Source organism: Trachurus japonicus, unplaced genomic scaffold (assembly GCF_045865225.1).
Source record: "Trachurus japonicus isolate A0001 unplaced genomic scaffold, Traja_1.0 AP030535.1".
Taxonomy (NCBI): domain Eukaryota; kingdom Metazoa; phylum Chordata; class Actinopteri; order Carangiformes; family Carangidae; genus Trachurus; species Trachurus japonicus.
In genome coordinates this window covers 34533-55000 of record NW_028220668.1, presented here as the reverse complement: position 1 = coordinate 55000, position 20468 = coordinate 34533, and the positions used below count along the sequence as shown (strand labels likewise).

Genomic DNA, 20468 nt, shown 5'->3' with positions numbered 1-20468 from the left:
TCAGGCGATCCCGTTCACTGGACCGATCTCTCTGCTCGTCACGCAGCTGCGCAGCCTCGCAGGTGAGTTGGCTCCGCCCCCTTCGTCCTCTAACTCCTCCTCCTCCTCTTCCTCCTGCAGTAGCATAGATATACAGTATATATACTGACTAGATGCCGCGTTCTGCTTCTCAGCGTACGTCAACACGGCCGCCATCTTGGTCCGGGGTTCTGACCATAGACATAATATACATCTGACCAGCAGTCAGACCGGTCAGACCCTTGTAGAACTAATTTCAGTGTGTTTATGCATGTGGCAGCGTTTCCGCTAGAAAAAAATGGCACCGGACAACGTGACCGGCAGGTTTTCAATTTACCGGACAAATGTTTGAAATTCCGGTCAAATATTATCTGACTTTATTGAGCTTAAAATGATAAATGATATGCAGGTCAGTGTTTGTGTGTGTGTGTGTGTGTGTGTGTGTGTGTGTGTGTCGACGGAGAAAGAGTGCTATGCGGAGGTGACTGAACGGGACGATGTTGCGCTGGTTGAAAAATCTATTCATGGTGGACGTAATTTACTGTTAGGGTTAGTCGTCAATTGACCACGTAAATTATAAAATAAATATTGCACAACCCTGCGCTCATAGCCTACATAAAGAAACTGAAGGCCTTTTCTCAGATACAATAATTTGCAAACATAAAACACATCTTGGACCGGCTCATTTCATAATAACACGGCGTGCTGGCAACTTGAAATAATAATAATAAATAGTCCGCTGCTTTGCAATAAAAACTCTACAAACAAACTGAAAAAAATCCCTTGACAAGTTCTCTTTTTTCTTTGACTTTTTACGCATTTTCGCGTGTGTGAAATGTGCTGCAGCTGTTTTAAAATCTAATGTGTGTGCACTGTGCAGTGTCTCCGTGCAGCTTGAAATGCGCATCAGTCTTGAGACTTTGCTCTCCGCCAGGCGACTTCACTGTGCTGTTTTGATGCGATTCTGCAGAGAGAAGCCTCTCTCCACTCAATCTAGATGTCGAAATCTCTGATTTCGTTTTTTTTTGTTTGTTTGATTTCTTAATAAAATTCACATTGTGCTCGGACTCGGAGGGAATATTTTCACCGGACATTTTGACCGGCGGGGTTAGAAAATACCGGACTTCGGCAGATTTTTCCGGTCAAAGTCCGGTAATTACCGGACAACGGAAACCCTGGCATGTGGGTGTGTGTCTGAGTATGTAAGTGTATGTTTAATACATAAAAAAAAAATTATAAAAATGTTTCAAAGATTTTTTGTTGTTGTTGTATCATAAATATATGTCTGACATTTATAATAAACCAAACGGCTTGAAAATCAGTTGAATATTTGGTGAGTTATGGTGATTTTAATGGTTGATAGACGTCTGCCTCTGTTGACTAGTGCAGTAAGTAGACACGGCTTCCCCCTGACCAAGATGGCCGCCGCGTTGACGCATTCCACTCAATAGAGTTGCCTAGGAACGCGGCATCTAGTCAGTATATATATATCTATGCTGCAGTAGAAGCTGTAACTTCCTGTTTCCTCTGTGTGTGTGTGTGTGTGTGTGTGTGTGTGTGTGTGTGTGTGTGTGTGTTTCAGGCGACGTGGAGCAGGTCGAGGGGACGGAGAAAATCACGGTGAAGATCTTTAAGAGCATCACGCTGGTTCACGAGGCCGGGATGGTCGTACTGGAGGTCGGACACTCGAACGCAACACGACACTTTTTACACTCATCATCATCCACCACATGTCGCCTGAAGTGGCTAAAACTCACCTGTTTATCAAAACTTTATTAACTCTGAGCACACGAACACGTCCGTTTTTATTTAAACCAGTTTAGAAACATTAAATATACAGTTTATGACATGATTATGTAGCTGCAGTCAGGTTTTATTAAAGCTCAGTATTTGTTCTACATGTTTATTTCAAACTATTTTGTATATTTTATAATTTTATTTATGTTTTTAGACACAGATCTCACTCAGACCTGGTTACAGATTGTTAGATCCCCGGTATTAGGCCCCTGTAAAGAAAGCCTATACTAGACCAGCTCTCCATTTAAAGGGTAAGTTCTTAAGTTCTAACGGTCATGGACCAGAGTAGAATTTCTAAAGAATGTTTAAGCTGGTGATGAGGAAACTCGCCTAGCATCTAACTGCCTTCGTCCTGACGTCTGTCCCGCTTCCCCAAGCCACTAGTTCTGATAGAGCAGCCCCCCACCCAGAAGTAGTAACCCAGCACGCCTGTTAACGGCAGCTTTCCTCTTTGATCCTTGCACTTGTTATTGGCTAGGTTTAATTTAACGGTTTGGAAAAACAACCCTAGGGACCTGTTTATCTTTTGAAGTGAACTCAAAACTAGATTAACCTTTAAGAGTCTTAAAGATGTTGTGCACACTATGGCTTAGCTTCTTACGATCATGAACAGCATAACAGTAATATTTGAATTAAAACCTCAGACAAAAAGATGAGGATAACAGTTCTCTTGTCTTTTAGGTTGAATATTTATTTGCAGGAATTTAGCAGGGGCAAAGCAGCATCAGAGCATAAATATAAAAATCAAAGAAAATAATTAAAATCAAATTCTCACCCTATTAATCAACCCTACCTCTGATGGATAGTTGCCTGATTCGAATTTCTAGAATAAGGATGCAGGTTTCGGCCGAATTTCCTGAACCCCTTCTGCTGGGGATGATGATCGGGAGCCTAAGCCCCTGGGAGCGGACCAGCAGAGAGTGTGGAGATCAACCGAGTCCAAATCGCTGTGCGCAGTCTTCTTGTTCGATGGCAATCTTCTGTAGACGCACCAGCCCTCGGAGTCTTCGCAGGAGTAGGGTCTGAGGAGCTCGCTCTCGCACCCAGTCCCGACGCACACTCCTTTCACTCCGTCCTGATGACCTTTTTATATGTTTGGACCACCGACACCCTTCCTTTGTGTCATGGAATAATTTCTCCACCACTCTGCACCGGTCCGTGCCCATATTTGGTCAACGCGCACTTCTCTATTTCTCTAAATTTCCCCAATTATCTGACCCTGTGGCCATCTCACCTCGACCTGTCCTGGCATGTCCCGGGACAGGCCACAGGTTCCTCATTTTGGTGACCTTTGTCCTGCCCACCCCATTCTACTTCTCCTTTCCAATAGATTACGGCAACTATTCCATCAGCTCGGGATTCATCATATCATGTAATACTTTCCCTGAGTCACATACAGTAATCACTTCTAAAAATAGTAAAGACATCAAAAAATAGTAAAAACATCATAAAATAACAAAACCCACAGTATACATCAAAAGGCCTAGCCCGGGACCCTCAACTCTCCTTGACACCCCCTCCTTGAGGTCCCGTGCTGCCTCCATCAGCCTGTTCCTTAGCACTTAACAAAAACGCTCTTGAAGGTGTATAATACTTTGAAATGCAATCTCACAGGATACTTTTCTTTACTTTGCTTTCCAGCAAATCAATAATAAATCACAGATGACTATCTCACCCTGCCTTTAGCTCTTAGCAGAACACATTTCAAGGTTATACATCTTAAGATAACAAGAATTACTTCTTTAATTTTCCTTGTTAATTTACTTTAGCAAATCACAATTTGAGGTTACACATCCTAAGATAGTAACAATCACCTTTTAGCCAAATACACTTTAAAAGTTATACTTCTTAAGATAGCAAAAATTACTCCCTGACGGTCGAGCCTGGGAACCTCAATTCTTCTTGAGACCCCCTCCTTGAGGTTCAGACCTGCTTCCCGCTCCGTCTGATGGACGAGGGTCGGATCCTCCCGAGGTGAGGCTGGCTCCCGCTCTTTTCGCCTCCTTGGTCTTCTCTCCTGGACGAGGGCCGGAATCATCCTGAGGCGAGGCTGGCTCCTGGCTTCCTTGTCTTCTCTCTCCCTGGCAACGCCTCTCAACTCTGCCGAACTTCCGTCCGTCTCCTGGTGGACCAGCACGATGTCCTTTTCTCCAAACAAACCTCTCCCAAGCTGCTGAAGGCCCGAACCCCCTTCCTCCGTAGTAAGAAGAAGCTGTGGCTGACCTCCATCTGCAGCCTGGCTGGAAGGGGTACCGTCTCCTGACGTCTCGTTGACTGCTGCGACAGGGATCTGCTGACCTCCACTGACTCCATATTCATTCACTTTTTCCTTATAACATATTGCCTATATAAGCTTATGCAAAGCAGCTGCGCAGGCCTTTTATTTTCTGACTGGCCTTTAAATTCCTCCATCTCTCTCTCTCCTGGCCGGAACACTCATCTATTCTCTGGAAGTCTCTTGCTGGGCCTCCCTTTAATTCTGTTGGTCTAGGCAGCTTCTGGCTGGTTCTTGAATAGCCAGGTGAAAAGGCTGCTCTGAAATGCTCCAGCGGCACTTTCCAAATCCATGGTAGAGTGTGATCGAGCCACTCCTCATGTTGACCATACCGCCTCCCTCTGCGGTCTGTGTGGTCACGGCCGCCACTTCCTCATGCGGCTCCACTCCTCAGTCTCCTCCAAAACTACTGCCGAGACTCTTGTCACCAATTTTCCCTCTTTCTCACTTGAGGGCGTCCGTGTGTGTTGTTTTGGACTGACAAATTTTCTCACTTGCCATTCTTCCGCTCGCCCAACTGCAATCAGATTTCCACATCTTTGCAACACACTGCACTCGCTGCTGCAATCTCTCTCCATCCCACTGACATGTACTGTACATTCATTGAGATCTAATTCAATCCTTCTCAGATCCCACTGAGTGATTATCATCAATCTGGGTAACACCCCAATTCTGCACTTCTCCGCAGATATACGCATCCATCACCTTCACTGGTTTAGGATGCAGGCCTCTGACTCCTCTTCGTTGACCTTTAATCTTAACTGGTTTCAACCAGCCTGGGCCCTCCCAGCAAATTGTTAGTGTAGTGGGTTCGAAACACACCACACACATGTTGTTGACACTTCTCCATTCCAACATCTCTGTGTCTTCAGACGAAAATCCTCTTTTTGCGTAGTCCAATTTTTTCAGAGCTCTTCCTGCCCAGAGCCCCTTTGTGCTTCTTCTCATGACAACCACCCCATACACAGTGGCCAATCTGGCAAAGGGTGGCAAGCCTGGTGTGCAATTGGCCATAATTGACTCCTAGTTACTTCTAGTTAGGAATTGGTTTCAGCTGCTCCACATCTTGGATTCCTTCTTTTCTCCCTGTCACGCCCATGGGTCCAGCCACGTCCATGCCCACCGAACCCCAGGGAATTTTGCTTTTTATGGTGAGTCCATCCACCCTCTGTCCTCTCCGCCCTGCGTTGTATCGACCACACACATCACAGTCCTTGAGAATTTGGCGAATCCGGTGTTTAGGAATCCAGAGCTGCTGTTTCTCCAACTCCTTGCGTGTGGGATCAGTGCCAACATGGCCCAGCGCTTCATGTACGGCCTGCACTACCTCCATCACGCACTCCTCTGGGACCGACCTTCCCTTGGGTGTCTTGTCCCACTTCCCGATCCCGACTAAGACAACTTTCCTCATCTGGACGAAACGATCCACTTCCTCATTTCCTTTCCAGTGAGCCCCCTGTCTGGTATGTGCTCTCTGATGCACCACGTCCAGGTCCATATTCAATCGCAGCTCGGCGATCTTCTTCCACAGATCTTGATGTGCTACTATTTTTCCTTTGGCACCCTCAAATCCATTTTCCTCCCAAATAGACAAATCCTCTGTGAGTGCTTGAGCACAATAAAAGCTGTCAGTTATTACCTTTGCTTTCTTTATTTTTCTCTTTTCCAGTTCCAGCAGTCCTTCTAGGACAGCCGTCACTTCACCTGTTTGTGCACTTCCTGGCACTTTTCCTTTTTGTCTGAATTGTTCGTCATCATCTTTTCTGAGTATGAAACCCCAGAATGCTGTTTCATCAAGGCCTTTTTTAGATCCGTCTGTGTACAGACTCCATTCACATGCAGCTGGTTGCGTCACATTCTCTTTCGCAACTTCCTTGCTCACTGGCTGCACTGACCCAATTTCCAAATCGTCATCTAATAGTATGTCTCCCCATCTCCTATTTGTAGCCTTGGTGCTGCACCTTTAGGTGTCCTGCTGTGTTGAGGCTCCTGCGGGTCATGGACACCTCAGCCCCTGAGTCGACCAGGAAAGGAACTCCATCCACATTGGTGTAGATATCGTCACCCCCACCCAGTAAGCATGCTCAAGGGTGACCCGCGCCTCTTGCGTTGTTACTTCTCAACTCCCCCGGCTGCCAGTTTACGGGCTTCCCGGAGGGCTGCTTTTTGCTCTGGGGTCAGTCTGTTATATTCCTCTTGAGGGAGGAAGTCTCTCTCTTTGCCCGTCGTCTTTCGGCTGGTCTTTGGCCTTTGAGCCTTTACTTTTCTATCCTGCTTCCTCCTCTGGGGCTGCTGTGAGAGTAGTCTGGGTGTTGATTTCTCAGCTGGTCTAATCTCTGGCAGTTCTTTTTCTTTAGGGGGCTGTTGTTGTGCACCCTTTTCTCTTTTTGCCTCATAGCATCTCCTCTTGAGATCCCACTCTCTTACAGCTTCATCGATTCTAACCCCGTAGTCCCAATAGCAGGGAGCTTGATGAAATCTACCTCGTCACGTTGCCCCTTGGTCACTTCTCTCAGGGCCTTGATGTATCTTTCAACAGGTACCACTCTTTTTAGGCCATGCCATACCTGTGAGAGAGTATGGCCTCGGTTCAAATCCTTCTTTGCTCTCTCAATGTGAGCTTCCTCGTCATTCAAATCCTCCAGCACCAGTCTCTCATAGTGCATCTGTGCAGGTTCATCCGGCGGCAGGGGCTGTGAGGTTACGCAACTTAACCACAGGCGCTTTGCATCCTCCTTCTCGGTGCAGACTTTAACCATTGGCCACACTTCTCTCAAATAATCCTCTATGGTCTGCTGCTGGTCTCTTCCTCTGACCATTTCTTTTATTTTCTTGAACTCTCTGAATTCTTGGCCTGGAACTTGAGATCCTACACCCATCATTTCCACCACTCCTCCTCTCATCAGGATAGCTGGGTCCTCCCTTTGTTTTTTCCATGTGAAATCTCTGATTTCTCCGTCACTTCCTGAGATATCTCCCACCTTGATTTCTTCCTCCTCTCTGGCCATCTTGTAGGCAGCTTTCTTCAGTCGTCTCAACATGACATCATGTGATATGGACAAGAACGCACCTCTGAAATTTGCAGTCAGTTCGCTGCATTGTGCTAGTGATGTATAGGTCGGCATCATCAAGACGTTAGCCCATTCCCCCAGAGTGGCTGTTACTTCTGTTGTACGTAACTCATCCTGTTGGTCCACCCAGACTTCCGGTACTGCGTACCTCGTCTGACCCACTCCGGGCATATAGGCCTGTCTTCCATCCTTAGTTTTCACAGGGCCAAACCTCTCATCTATGGCCAATCTTTGAGATGTATTTTTTACGGATATCAGGGCTGCTGGCTTCTTTGTTCCCTTTCTCAAGCCCATTTTTAATTTTCTCACTCTTTGAGGGGGTTCACATTCTGCAGAGGCCCAGTTGTCATACATTTCCTGATTAATTTCACTCTTTCTGCTTCTGAATTCGTCACCGTCAATTTCCTCATACTCAGAAACTTCCTCCATCTCTGTAGTGTAGTGTATCTGATTTCCTGACACTTGCCTCAGTCTTGCCCCCTCCTCCAAGAGAGTTACGTCGTTTCTTCTTTCTGTCAATTCAGGTCTCGTCATCTGTGTTGTGATTTTTACCACAGACGGCTGCTCATTCTCGGCAGGTTTTAGGGTGTCTATAGCTTCCGGTACTAATTTTCCTACAGAGCTGGTAATTGCAGCTACGCCTTTTGCCATTTGCTCCAAATTTCGGAGAATTGGTGCCCCTGGTGTCTGGAGATTTCCAGGCAGAGCCAGCCGTTCATCGGCTTCCGATGCATGTGGTGTCACTGTCATGCTTCTCTCATCAACGGGGCTCGCCGTCTCCTTCTGCTTTCCCTCCGACCGCTGATTCTCCTCTCCGGCGGCCTCACTGTCACCCTCTTCCCCCGAGGGGGAAGGATCTACCAGGCTTCCATTATCTGCAATTTCACCTGTTGCTTTGTCTCGGTGACGGTGCAGCCTCTCAAGCTGCGTCCTGTGTTCCTTGTATCTGCTGGCAGCTTTAACTGCCGGTGCTGTCAAAACTGACAGTTTCCCTGACTCTTTAGCCAACATTTTTACCACAGAGTCATACGGTGCCGAGGGGCTGATGAGGGTCCTCACTCTCCCTTCTCTGTAGATCTGACGGTTCTCTAATTCGTCAGCCCACCACTCGATCCACTTTCCGACTTCCTTTTTTGATTTGGGGGGTGCAGGGCATTCCCGCACCACTGCGATTTGTTGTTCACACATCTGCGTTGCCACATATCTTCCATGACTCGTGCAACTCTGATCCACTTTCCAGCTCACAGCCTCACGTGATTTGTCTACTTCGAATTTGATTCCTGCTCCTTGTGGGATAACTAGATAGCTGAGCCCGCCACTTGGCCCAGCTGTATCCAGCTCCTCATATTCATGCTCCTCGGGTTGTGGAGCAGCTCCTGGCTCCACCTCGACATAAATTGATTCATTTATGCCTCTGTTGTTTGCTCCATTCCATGTAGCCATCCTGTTGTCTTACGTCGTCTCGGGCTGTCTGCCCCTCAAAGCCTCTCTTCGTCCGCTGAGCAGGGATGAGAGCAGACTGTTGTGGCTGCTCTGCAGCGTCACTCGGGCTCCGGTCACAGAGCTTCCGTCGGCTGCTGATTCTTCCTTTTGCGACCCTTTCTCTCGGTGTCACACTAGGCCGAGGCTCCAGCAGTTTTTGTGCTGAATCACCTCCAGTGGTTGCGGGCTTTTTCCTCTCCTTTGCCCACACTCACTCAGTTGCAGATGGTTTCCTTTTCCTGTCTGCTGGTGCTGGCAGGGGATTTCTCTTCTTCCTCTCCCCCTGCCCGAGTCCTCGTCTCCAGAGGCTGACAGGCCGACTTTCCTTCCTTGCCGTTCCTCGTCTTCAGAGGCTGACAGGCCGAATTTCCTTCCTTGCCGGTCCTCTTCTTCAGAGGCTGGCAGGCCGAATTTCCTTCCTTGCCGGTCCTCTTCTTCAGAGGCTGGCAGGCCGAATTTCCTTCCTTGCCGGTCCTCTTCTTCAGAGGCTGGCAGGCCGAATTTCCTTCCTTGCCGGTCCTCTTCTTCAGAGGCTGACAGGCCGAATTTCCTTCCTTGCCGGTCCTCGTCTCCAGAGGCTGACAGGCCGACTTTCCTTCCTTGCCGGTCCTCGTCTCCAGAGGCAGCAGGGCGCTTCCCTGCTGTCAGAACTCTCACCGCCGGGTCGTCTCTCACGAACAGTGTCCCTCCAGGTACACTGTGGTTCTTCCTCCTAGGCTCGACAATTCCTTTTATCGAGCCCCACGTTGGGCGCCACGTGTTAGATCCCCGGTATTAGGCCCCTGTAAAGAAAGCCTATACTAGACCAGCTCTCCATTTAAAGGGTAAGTTCTTAAGTTCTAACGGTCATGGACCAGAGTAGAATTTCTAAAGAATGTTTAAGCTGGTGATGAGGAAACTCGCCTAGCATCTAACTGCCTTCGTCCTGACGTCTGTCCCGCTTCCCCAAGCCACTAGTTCTGATAGAGCAGCCCCCCACCCAGAAGTAGTAACCCAGCACGCCTGTTAACGGCAGCTTTCCTCTTTGATCCTTGCACTTGTTATTGGCTAGGTTTAATTTAACGGTTTGGAAAAACAACCCTAGGGACCTGTTTATCTTTTGAAGTGAACTCAAAACTAGATTAACCTTTAAGAGTCTTAAAGATGTTGTGCACACTATGGCTTAGCTTCTTACGATCATGAACAGCATAACAGTAATATTTGAATTAAAACCTCAGACAAAAAGATGAGGATAACAGTTCTCTTGTCTTTTAGGTTGAATATTTATTTGCAGGAATTTAGCAGGGGCAAAGCAGCATCAGAGCATAAATATAAAAATCAAAGAAAATAATTAAAATCAAATTCTCACCCTATTAATCAACCCTACCTCTGATGGATAGTTGCCTGATTCGAATTTCTAGAATAAGGATGCAGGTTTCGGCCGAATTTCCTGAACCCCTTCTGCTGGGGATGATGATCGGGAGCCTAAGCCCCTGGGAGCGGACCAGCAGAGAGTGTGGAGATCAACCGAGTCCAAATCGCTGTGCGCAGTCTTCTTGTTCGATGGCAATCTTCTGTAGACGCACCAGCCCTCGGAGTCTTCGCAGGAGTAGGGTCTGAGGAGCTCGCTCTCGCACCCAGTCCCGACGCACACTGTCTTTACTTCGTCCCGATGACCTTTTTATATGTTTGGACCGCCGACACCCTTCCTTTGTGTCATGGAATAATTTCTCCACCACTCTGCACCGGTCCGTGCCCATATTTGGTCAACGCGCACTTCTCTATTTCTCTAAATTTCCCCAATTACCTGACCCTGTGGCCATCTCACCTCGACCTGTCCTGGCATGTCCCGGGACAGGCCACAGGTTCCTCATTTTGGTGACCTTTGTCCTGCCCACCCCATTCTACTTCTCCTTTCCAATAGATTACGGCAACTATTCCATCAGCTCGGGATTCATCATATCATGTAATACTTTCCCTGAGTCACATACAGTAATCACTTCTAAAAATAGTAAAGACATCAAAAAATAGTAAAAACATCATAAAATAACAAAACCCACAGTATACATCAAAAGGCCTAGCCCGGGACCCTCAACTCTCCTTGACAAGATACATTATTAGCCAGTTAATACATTCATTACACAGATATATACAATAATTATGACAATTTTTTATTTTTATCACACTTTTTCAAACACTTCAAAAATCTCAACACCAATAAACTCAAAGAGAAAAATGTAAAAACAACAGACAATTGAAGTAAAAAACTCTATAAACTAATTGATGCAGCAATATAAATCAATAATGATAATAATGAAAATGTTCTCGTCTCAGTGGGTCGCCAACCCGCTCAACGACATGTACGCTGACGCCGTCACCACGGTGATCCTGGAGGTCCAGTCCAACCCCACCGCCCAGAAATGTCAGTGAACGCATCACGAGGGAATTTATTTTAATTTCACTGATGAACAGAAACTTTACAGACGCTTGTTTGTTTGTTTGTTTGTTTGTTTGTTTGTTTGTTTGTTTGTTTGTTTGTTTGTCTGTTTCAGTCCACGAGGGCAGGAAGGAAACGTTCGACATGGAGCTGTTCGTCGAGCGACTGGAGCTGATGCTGCAGTGAGTCTGAACACCTGTAGCTACACCTCGAAAATGGTTTTAATGGTTAAAATATCGGACGAAACTGTAGAATCTGACACTTTTTAAGTTAAAATTAAACCTAATTGATCCAAATATAAGAGAATAAAACTTTTAAATGAAGGTAGAGATTAAAGATTTTCTGTTTTCACCTGGTAAAATGTTTTTTTTCCGTTTCAGCGACATGTTCGGGGACGACTGCGTGAATTTCAAAGACAGTAAAAGCCTGAGTGTGACGGTGGACGGAGTCACGGCGTGCATCGACCCAGAGACCAGAGTGAGTCCAGCGTCCCTGACATCTATTTTATACACGAACATTAAAGGGATAGTTCAATATTTTGGCAAATTCGCCTACAGTATAGGGGTTGTCACGATACCAGAATTTCAGTAGTCGATACCAATACCTGTGAATTTCCACGATTCTCGATACTAATTCAATACCACGATTAAAAAAACAAAAACAAAACAGAACCCATGTACTTTTAAATTCACTAGCTACTTTATTGAAAACTGTTTCAACATCTTTTTGCACAGAATTTATAGGGCTGCCCCCAAATCGTCGACCAAGCACTGGTCGACCAAAAAATCATTAGCCAACCAAAATTTCATTGGTCGATTGGTCGCAGGAAAAAAACAAAAACATTTGGAGCCGTGTCTGGTTAAAATTAAAGCAGAAGTAAGCGATCCAGTCGTTTTGTCTAACTTCCTGTCAGCCGATGGAGTTAGCAGTCCCCGCCCTCGTCCCTACGTCACCACATTCACGCGCATCCCTTGGCTGCACACACAGAGAGGACTGCCCCTTTATGCCGTTCTCTCTCCTCATTGGATAAAGGTTGTAGGATACAAGGAAAGTTTTCTCCTCGGCTTACAGCAGAGTGACTGACAGACCCGTGTTTCAGACCAAACACTCTATGTAAGTGATTGCTGTCGGAAGATAGAACTATTTAAGACTTATTCATTAGATTCACATGACGTCACTGTGTTTCTGCGCCGCCATATTTGTGTCCGAATCAGGGCGATCTGGGCACAGATCACAGCGTCACGTTACCAGAACAAGTGGAGTAGTAGGAGGAAATCAGCAAGAGACTGAAAATTGACGTTATTTGAAAGATGCCAGGATTATATTGTGCTGTTGACTGTGATAGCAGTCGCCAAAAAAACCCCGGACTGCAGTTTTATTCCATCCCAAAAGACGTAAAGTTATAGGCGGAATAAATGGTTGACTGCAGGCAGTCTATCAGTGGCAGCATGGGGCTGTGACAAGTCTCACAAAAAGAGGGGATGCACTTTTTTTTTTAAATAACATGGATATATTGAATTCTGCATTTTGATTTCTTTCTTATTAATTACTCACTGATTCTGCATTTAGGGTCTTTTATTTCTGTATAACAGACCGTTGCTAAGTAAAACGGGCCGTTGCTAGGGACGCCGCTCTGATCAGCGGAGCAGGGCAGAAGAACTATGAAGGATTTTTACCTTGTGTTTCATTTTTACCAGCTTCAGACTAATTGTGATGTTAGAAACATGACTTGTAGCTTGTTAGAGGGAGAGTGGAGGCTCTCTGCCTCCCTCACCGCTGCTGGAAATCAAACCTGCGATCAGAGCGATCAGAGCGGACGGGCCAGCGCAGCGTCACAGCTGTGACCAGCTGTGTCTGTGCCACCGCGAGTCCGTGACACAAACGTGTCCCGTATCGTAGTCTCTTATGACAGACAGGACTAGATAAATGCCACATCGTAACATTTACATGATAATTCATCAATCTACTGATTGATTATCAAAAGCTCGTTGAAAACAACTACACACGAGTCGACCGAGAGGAGGCTGAGGAGCAAACAGCGGAGAAGTGACCGGACTAAGGACTTTGATCAACATTACGTCTCAAATTAATTAATTAATTCATAAACTGTGTAATAAGTGGGGTAATATAGAGTTAGTCTGTTGTTATGGAGATATAAACCCAGACAGGATGTATGAAACCCTGTCATTTTGTTAAGAAACTGTCATTTCCATCCTGCGGTTTGCATGCTGTCATATGAGGAGACCTGTCAAATCGGACACAAATATGGCGGCGGTCCCTTCGACGCGACGTCACTGCAACCCATGAATATTAACACAAACATTCCGCTTACTTCTGCTTTAAGTCAAAATCAATATGACTGAACTGTATATGAAAGGCTATAGGGCTTTTAATTTGAAGGGCCAGATACAGGAAGTCGTGACATGATTAGTCGACTAATGACGACTATTGGTCGACCAAGGGATTATGGTGATAGGAGAATTAGCCAAAATGTTGAACTATCCCTTTAACGTCTGGTTCATCATAATGGTATAAATCAATACTCAATAATCAGCTGATAACACCATGGTGACCTCTGACCTCTGACCCTCAGGCCGTGACCTGCGCGGACGACGACTCTCTGAGGGAGATGGTGGAAGTGGCCGTCCACCGTCTCTACGACGCCCTAAGCCCCGCCTTCACGCCACGCCCCCTCTGTGATGTCATCAGCAGCAGCAGCGCGTTGCCGTCGGTGATGTAGCGGTGGAAGATGAACTGACGTTTCTCTGTCACACTCTCTTCAGTCCTCGTAGTATCGATCGATGGCCAATAATCGGTCGATAACGGACCGATGCAGATGTTCGTTCGTTCATTTCTTTGACTCGAGGACTTTTGAGTTTTTCCAGCTTCTTCGTTGGAAACTTGGTTCCAAAGGAATCGGCTTCAGGAGACGGACCACCAATACCTTTATTGATTGATTGTTTTTGTACTTGATTTGTCTATAAAACAAAAGTTTGAGTTCTTCACAAGGAAAATAAACATTTGTCCAGAGAGAGAGAGAGAGAGGGTCACTGAGTTTCTGTCCTCGAAGATAAAAAAGTGAGTTAGATTTAATGTGAGTGAAACAACAATGACATCATCAATACTGCAGATAATTTATCAATCATCTTGTTTTCTATGAAACAAAATTAAGGTTAAAATCATCAAAAATGTTCGTATTATTAAATAAAAGCAGAAAATTGTTGCATTTTAGAAACTGGGGGCAGAATTTTTAGATTTTCTACAAGAATTTATCTGCAAAAGATTTTAATTATTGATAAATAATTTAGAGTATTTTCTTTTTTACACTAACTTTAATATTTTTTGGCTGCAGGTTTTATGTTTTTATGATGCAAGTCGATCTCATCTTGGTCTGAATATTGATATTTTTAGATTAAAATATAAAAATAAAATCACCAGAGATTAAAATAGTCAATAAATTACATTAAAGCAGAATATTTAAAAATGTTTTTGACAAAATAATGATCCATTAATGAGAACCATGAGATCTTGCTGAAAGCTCAGGAAGAAACGTGAGTTGATAAAATATCAGAATATCAATAAAAACTCTTTATCGATCAGCACTTTAAATCAGACAGTAGAACGTTTTATTTTGAAAGGGCAGACTGAGCGGACGCCTCAGTCCGACGACGACACAGTGACGTTAACAACATGACTCGCAACCGACCTTTAATTGGATCAATACAGACGATCGTCAGCATGTACATAACACACAGACACACACATCACAGTGTACAGGACTCAACACACACAGATACACACACACAGTATCAGATAGACACAATATTAAAAATACTGACAAGTGCATTTGAATACCACAGAAGAGAAGAGAAGGCACTTTGAGCTCTGACATGTCAAAAATAAACATTTAAAACGATAATATGGCTTCAATCAATCGACAAAAAAACAAAAAAAACACAAAACTTACCACAAAATAAATCTGACACAGTAAAAACATGTGATGAGAATAAACTCTGGTACCAAACAGCTCGAGTGACACAAACCAAACAGCTGAAAACACTCTGAAGTTTAACATCTGTGTCTTTATCCCCCCCCCCCCCAAAAAAAAACAGACACAGTCACAAAAATAAAAGCAACAAAAGCAACAACACAACGATATTTTATACAAAGATATATATATACACACAGTAATAATAATAATCTGCCCTCGTACAGTAAGAAACAAACAGGTGAAATGTTCAGATAACTGACCTCAAACCAGGATAAAATAAAATAACAGGGAGGTGTTTTAAAACTGTTTAGGTTAGGACAATTTTATACTGAAGTTTTAAATTTTTCCTTTATTTTTATTAAGTGATTTAACATTTTGTCTATAAAAATTTACAAAATAGTAAAAAAAAAAATGCCCAATGTAACTTAAAATGTATCAAAAGTCCCTTCAATCAAATATTCAATTTATTATTAAAAAAAAAAAAAAAAACAGTTGAGCCATCCATTTATCAATCACAATTATTGACTGAAAAACGACTTCAATTATTTGTTTCATTGCTGATCAACATTCAACCAATTAATCAGCTTATTGTTGCAGATGTGATACACAGTAAATAAAATTGATTGACAGGTTTTAGTGGTTTTAAGGAGATGATGAACATTTATGTGATATAAAATACGGTGTCATGTAGCTCAGTGGGTCGAGTTGAAGGCACTTAACACTGTCACGTTCAAGGGTTCGATTCCCACTGAGTCTTAAAACAGAAACACTTTTTAACCCTTTAAACTCTCCAAACCTATTTTAACCCTATTTGTACTTTATTAATATCATTTATAGAATATAAAAACATTTTGAGCCTTAAAAATAAAACTTTGACCTCTGTGTTTTTGACTTTTACTGTTTTTTTATTTGGCAGCTGCACGTGCCATTGACTCTCAGTGCACTTTGACCTTTTGAAGCTGCAACTAATAATCATTTTGACTATTAATTAATCAATTAGTCTATCACACAGTAAAAAAAAACCAATTGATTCTGATGTAAAGACAAAAAAAAAACATCAAATAACCACAAATTAGAAGTTGACAACGTCAAATCTTTGGCATTTTTTGTGCTGTTGTGATAAAATATATAATATTTCTAAAGCTTTTAACAACATTATCCATTATTACAACATGTTGTGTTGATGCTGTTTCTATAAAATGCTGGTGACAAACACTTTGTCTCAACAGCGTCAGTTAGAAATAAATGTTTTTCTCTCATTAGACAGAAACTCTGTGCACATAAACGATTGTCATATTGAAGTTGAACCTTTTTAAAACTTTAAGTTCAACTCAGCAACAGTTTGACTGATGACTGAGCTACAACAAGCGTTACATTTGGCCTTTAGGGAACTAAAACGAGAGCCGGGCTTCAGCTATAAAAGTGAACGACGACTTTATGTAACAGAAATAAACGTGTAACATTCAGGAGCAAAAAAAAATCTTTGGTGGGACGTTCAAGAACTAAAAACGGACGTAGGAGCGTACAGTTGCTGGTCGTATCGTGTAGTGTGTCATCAGAAGACGAGTTGGTCTGAGTTTGTACGGTGGCTGGCGGGGACCAATCGGAGCTTTAGCGACATTTTATTGGACGAATAAAAGTATTGAACAGATGATCGATCACCACAGTTAAACACAGTTTGATTGTGGAAGCAACATCTGATCTGAGCACCGTTCAATCAGCACCAACGACGGTTTGATACCTGGAGAAGGTTCGATACCCAGCAGCGGCCCCTCGCTGCCACAGCTTCAACAGGACAATATGTTAGTTCGAGTCACTAAAGGACGTTAAAGAGACGCGGAGAGGACGGACGGAGCAGCGATTTGAAACCAAGGTCTGACCACACAGGAGGACGACTGGAAGGAGACGTTTTGTTTCTTTTTCTTTCTCTTATTATAATTAGGGATCAACTGATATGGTTTTATCAGGGTCGATACTGATACCGATCATTAGTAATCAAGGAAACCGATATTTAACCGATATTCATTTGCAGTAAAAATGAAAACTTTGGTGTCAGAATTTAAAAATAACACACCAGGGATCAGACTGAATACAGTCAACAGTTTGTTTCTGTTTTGTTCACTGTGAAAACCTTTGGGACATTGTTAAACAGCCAAGAGAGACGGCTTCGTTAGAGCCAAAGGAGTGCGTTTATGCGTTTAAAAATACATTTATTTTATTGGTTATCGGTGAAAAGAAACGGCCGATATCGATTATCAAAAAAAAAAAGGGAAATATCGGTCAATAATCGGTTGAACTCTGATTGTAATTAAAGGACAATTCCAGGCGAATTCAACTCGGGGGTGTATTTTCATATCATTTTAGGTCTAAAAGAATGAATCTGAAGATTTTCAGTTTAATCGCTCCTGTTTTGCGGTAGTTGCATCTGTCCCTGCATCGCCACGGCAGCAATGAATGGGAGTGGATGTAAGTTCCGCTGTTTAGGCTGTTTACAGCCCTCAAAGCCGCAATTTTTTTCCACAGACAGCATCAGATGGCGACTCAAACATGCACCGAGAAGTTTATTTACTTCAAGCAAGCCGACATGTTTGTAAAACTAGATCTAATTCAAAGTCTCCCGGAGTCTCGCGCGAGCCCGAAGTTGCAGTGCTGGTGTATTCAGGCGCAGTCGGAGCTACCGCTTGTGTCATAAACACAGGAATATCAACTCTTTACTTGCTTGAAGTGTACATTTTTTTCCACAGACAGCGTCAGGTGGCTACTCAAAGATGCGCCGAGAAGTTTTTTTTACTTGAAGCAAGTAAAGAGTTGATATTCCTGTGTTTATGACACAAACGGTAGCTTTTCCCACTGCACCTGAACACACCGAGCGCGGCAACTGGGTCTCGCGCGAGACTCCGGGAGACTTTGAATTAGATCTAGTTTTACAAACATGTCGGCTTGCTTGAAGTAAATAAACTTCTCGGTGCATGTTTGAGTCTCCATCTGACGCTGTCTGTGGAAAAAAAATGCGGCTTTGAGGGCTGTAAACAGCCTAAACAGCGGAACTTACATCCACTCCCATTCATTGCTGCCGTGGCGATGCAGGGACAGACGCAGCTACCGCAAAACAGGAGCGATTAAACTGAAAATCTTCAGATTCATTCTTTTAGACCTAAAATGATATGAAAATACACCCCCGAGTTGAATTCGCCTGGAATTGTCCTTTAAATTCATTAAAAACGTTTTTCTGATTGAATGTGTCTCCATGTGATCAGACTGAGATCTGCTGCAGCAACAAAGCGTCAGTGCGGCGGCTTCAGGACGGAGCCGCTTTAAGAAAATAAAAAATAAAAAAAGTCGTAAAAGTTTGTGAAACCAGCACAGGAGGACGTGAGCGGGACAAACCGGGCACCGTCCGTCCCGTCCCGTCCCGTCCCTCAGCACTGCGTCTCCTTGGTGTCGATCTGGTGTTGCCTCTGCAGCCGGAACATCAGCGCCTTCTCGCTGCGACTCACCGCGCTCGTCTCCGTCAGGTCCTCGAAGGAGCGCCGCCGCTGCTCCGAGCGCTGCGCCGGGCGGCCGAACGCCTCCTGCAGCGCCTCCTCGTCCAGGTGGGAGTCGAAGCTCGGGTCCTCCTGGATGGTGGCCATGCGGGGGGAGTCCAGAGGAGGAGGAGGGGGAGGGGGAGGGGGAGGGGCCGCCACCGCAGGAGGAGGAGGAGGATGGTGAGGAGGAAGAGGAGGATGATGACAGCAGGAGTCTGGACCGGGGCCGAAGCCGAAGCCGGAGACCGGCGGCGTGCTGGTCTGCTGCGGACCGGACGGCTGGAAGCGCAGGTTGGTGGTCGGGAAGGTCGGAGGCTTGAAGATCCGGACGGACGCGGACTCCAGGCTGCTCAGGAGCTCGGCATTCTGGGAAAATGAACAGAGTCAGAGTCAGTTGAGTTTGATGTAGGGATGTCACGATTATAAATTTTCTTGGATAAATAATCACGGTAGTACGATTACCACGATTATTATGCATTAATTAATTTCACAACACTATATATGAATGTGTAAAATCAAATATAGTCAAAATATAACTACATTATTGATAATGTACACAGAATATTTTAAGTATCTATTAATATAGGACCAATTATTACTCCCCCAGAGGAAGTATTTGAAATATTGAAGTCATTAATTGTCATCTATACCAAATGTTTGAGTTTATTTTAATAATTGTTTACATTTTATTATTACAAATGGCATGCTGACATTTAAATTCCTACCAATTTAATGTTACGTGAGGTAAATGGACCAGTTTCTGTGCATTTACCTTTACTTTGGCGCCACATCTGCCGATACGGTTCCGATATAATCTTTTTTGGAGAGTGACAGTATTTAGAAATCTTTACGATAGATTACTTGTGGCGTTTAATACCACGATTAATTGTGACAATAAGTAATCGTGACATCCCTAGTTTGATGGTTAAAGATGAACTCTCTGTGTCTCTAACCCTCCTCTCCTCCATGTGCGTTTGTTTTCAACAACGAAGCCGGTGAGAAATCAATCCATGGAGCGGTGGATAACGTTATTTATCATCTACCATGTTACCATGTGTATATCTGTGTAGTCTTATCTGTCATAAACAAGAGATTACGGGTTACGTTTGTGTGGCGGTGTCGCAGAGACGAGAGCTGGGACACCGGGTCGGAGGCTCTGATCTTACAAGGTTGGTTTTCAGCCAAGAGACGCTAGGTGGAAGGCAGAGAGCCTCCATTCTCCCAGGTAATGATTCGTATCAGACATATTTCCTCCTTTTGCTGCAATTTCATTACATTAATTGTGAAAAACAAGTAATTGTGACATCCCTAAAATACACACAATCAGATACTCACACTGGGGAAGAACAGAGACTTTGTGGTTTGCTCGTATTGTTTATCCAGCTTCTTGTCCTGAGAGAAGAAGATAAAGAAACTTTATTAATCCTGAAGGAGGTTGTTCACAGAAGAAAAGACAAAAGACAAGAGTAAACTAAACTAATCTCTGCACATCTTATAAAATATATATTTAAATGACTGTCCACCTGATCTATACAGACTAAAGACAGGAAAGACTTTATCATCTTCAGATTCTGGCTGTAGCACCTTAATCCCTTAGTATTAGTCGTAATACATCTCTGTAACGCGTCAGTCAGACAGTGTGACTGAGTGTAGTTTAGTTTAGTTCCTGACAGAGACAGAACGGAGCGACTCACCACACAGTGGACCAGGATGCTGATAGGAACCCAGAAGAGCAGAGAGAACGCCACCACCGACCCCACGATGTTGTCGGCCAGAAACTTCCCAAACGTGTTGATGTCCAGTTTGTCGATGAAGTCCCACAGACGCTCCACCACGTCCTGCACCTGCTTCATGCACTTCCCCTGCAGGAGAGACACACACACACACACAC

The 20468-nt window shown here is 44.2% G+C and overlaps 2 protein-coding genes across 2 annotated transcripts in view; one reads left to right on the top strand and one right to left on the bottom strand.

Moving 5' to 3' along the window:
* LOC146960249 (cleavage and polyadenylation specificity factor subunit 3-like) overlaps nt 1-14153 on the top strand; it is a 27258-nt gene extending 13105 nt beyond the window's left edge. The window contains exons 9-14 of the mRNA XM_085772494.1: nt 1-62; nt 1601-1695; nt 10957-11044; nt 11175-11241; nt 11440-11536; nt 13653-14153. The exon at nt 1-62 is cut by the window's left edge and continues 37 nt beyond it. Of these exons, the coding sequence (XP_085628620.1) occupies nt 1-62; nt 1601-1695; nt 10957-11044; nt 11175-11241; nt 11440-11536; nt 13653-13799 (556 nt within the window). The 3' untranslated portion in view covers nt 13800-14153. The remainder of the gene's footprint in view (nt 63-1600; nt 1696-10956; nt 11045-11174; nt 11242-11439; nt 11537-13652) is intronic.
* Nucleotides 14154-18469: 4316 nt separating this feature from the next.
* LOC146960248 (disintegrin and metalloproteinase domain-containing protein 17-like) lies at nt 18470-20433 on the bottom strand. Its single transcript, XM_085772498.1, has 4 exons — nt 20272-20433; nt 19913-19969; nt 18737-18943; nt 18470-18667 (listed from the first exon to the last, which is right to left on the bottom strand). Exons 1-4 carry the CDS (start codon nt 20428-20430, stop codon nt 18470-18472), a joined length of 621 nt encoding a protein of 206 aa, XP_085628624.1. The 5' UTR covers nt 20431-20433.
* Between the last annotated feature and the right edge of the window lie 35 nt (nt 20434-20468).

Excerpts from the sequence above, each read along its gene's own strand:
- LOC146960248 (XM_085772498.1), bottom strand. The coding sequence starts at position 20,430 with ATGAAGCAGGTGCAGGACGTGGTGGAGCGTCTGTGGGACTTCATCGAC. Across the intron at positions 19,970-20,271 it reads GCATCCTGGTCCACTGTGTG|GACAAGAAGCTGGATAAACA; the intron begins GTGAGTCGCTCC and ends TTCTTCTCTCAG. Across the intron at positions 18,668-18,736 it reads ATCCTCCTCCTCCTCCTGCG|GAGGACCCGAGCTTCGACTC; the intron begins GTGGCGGCCCCT and ends GCCACCATCCAG.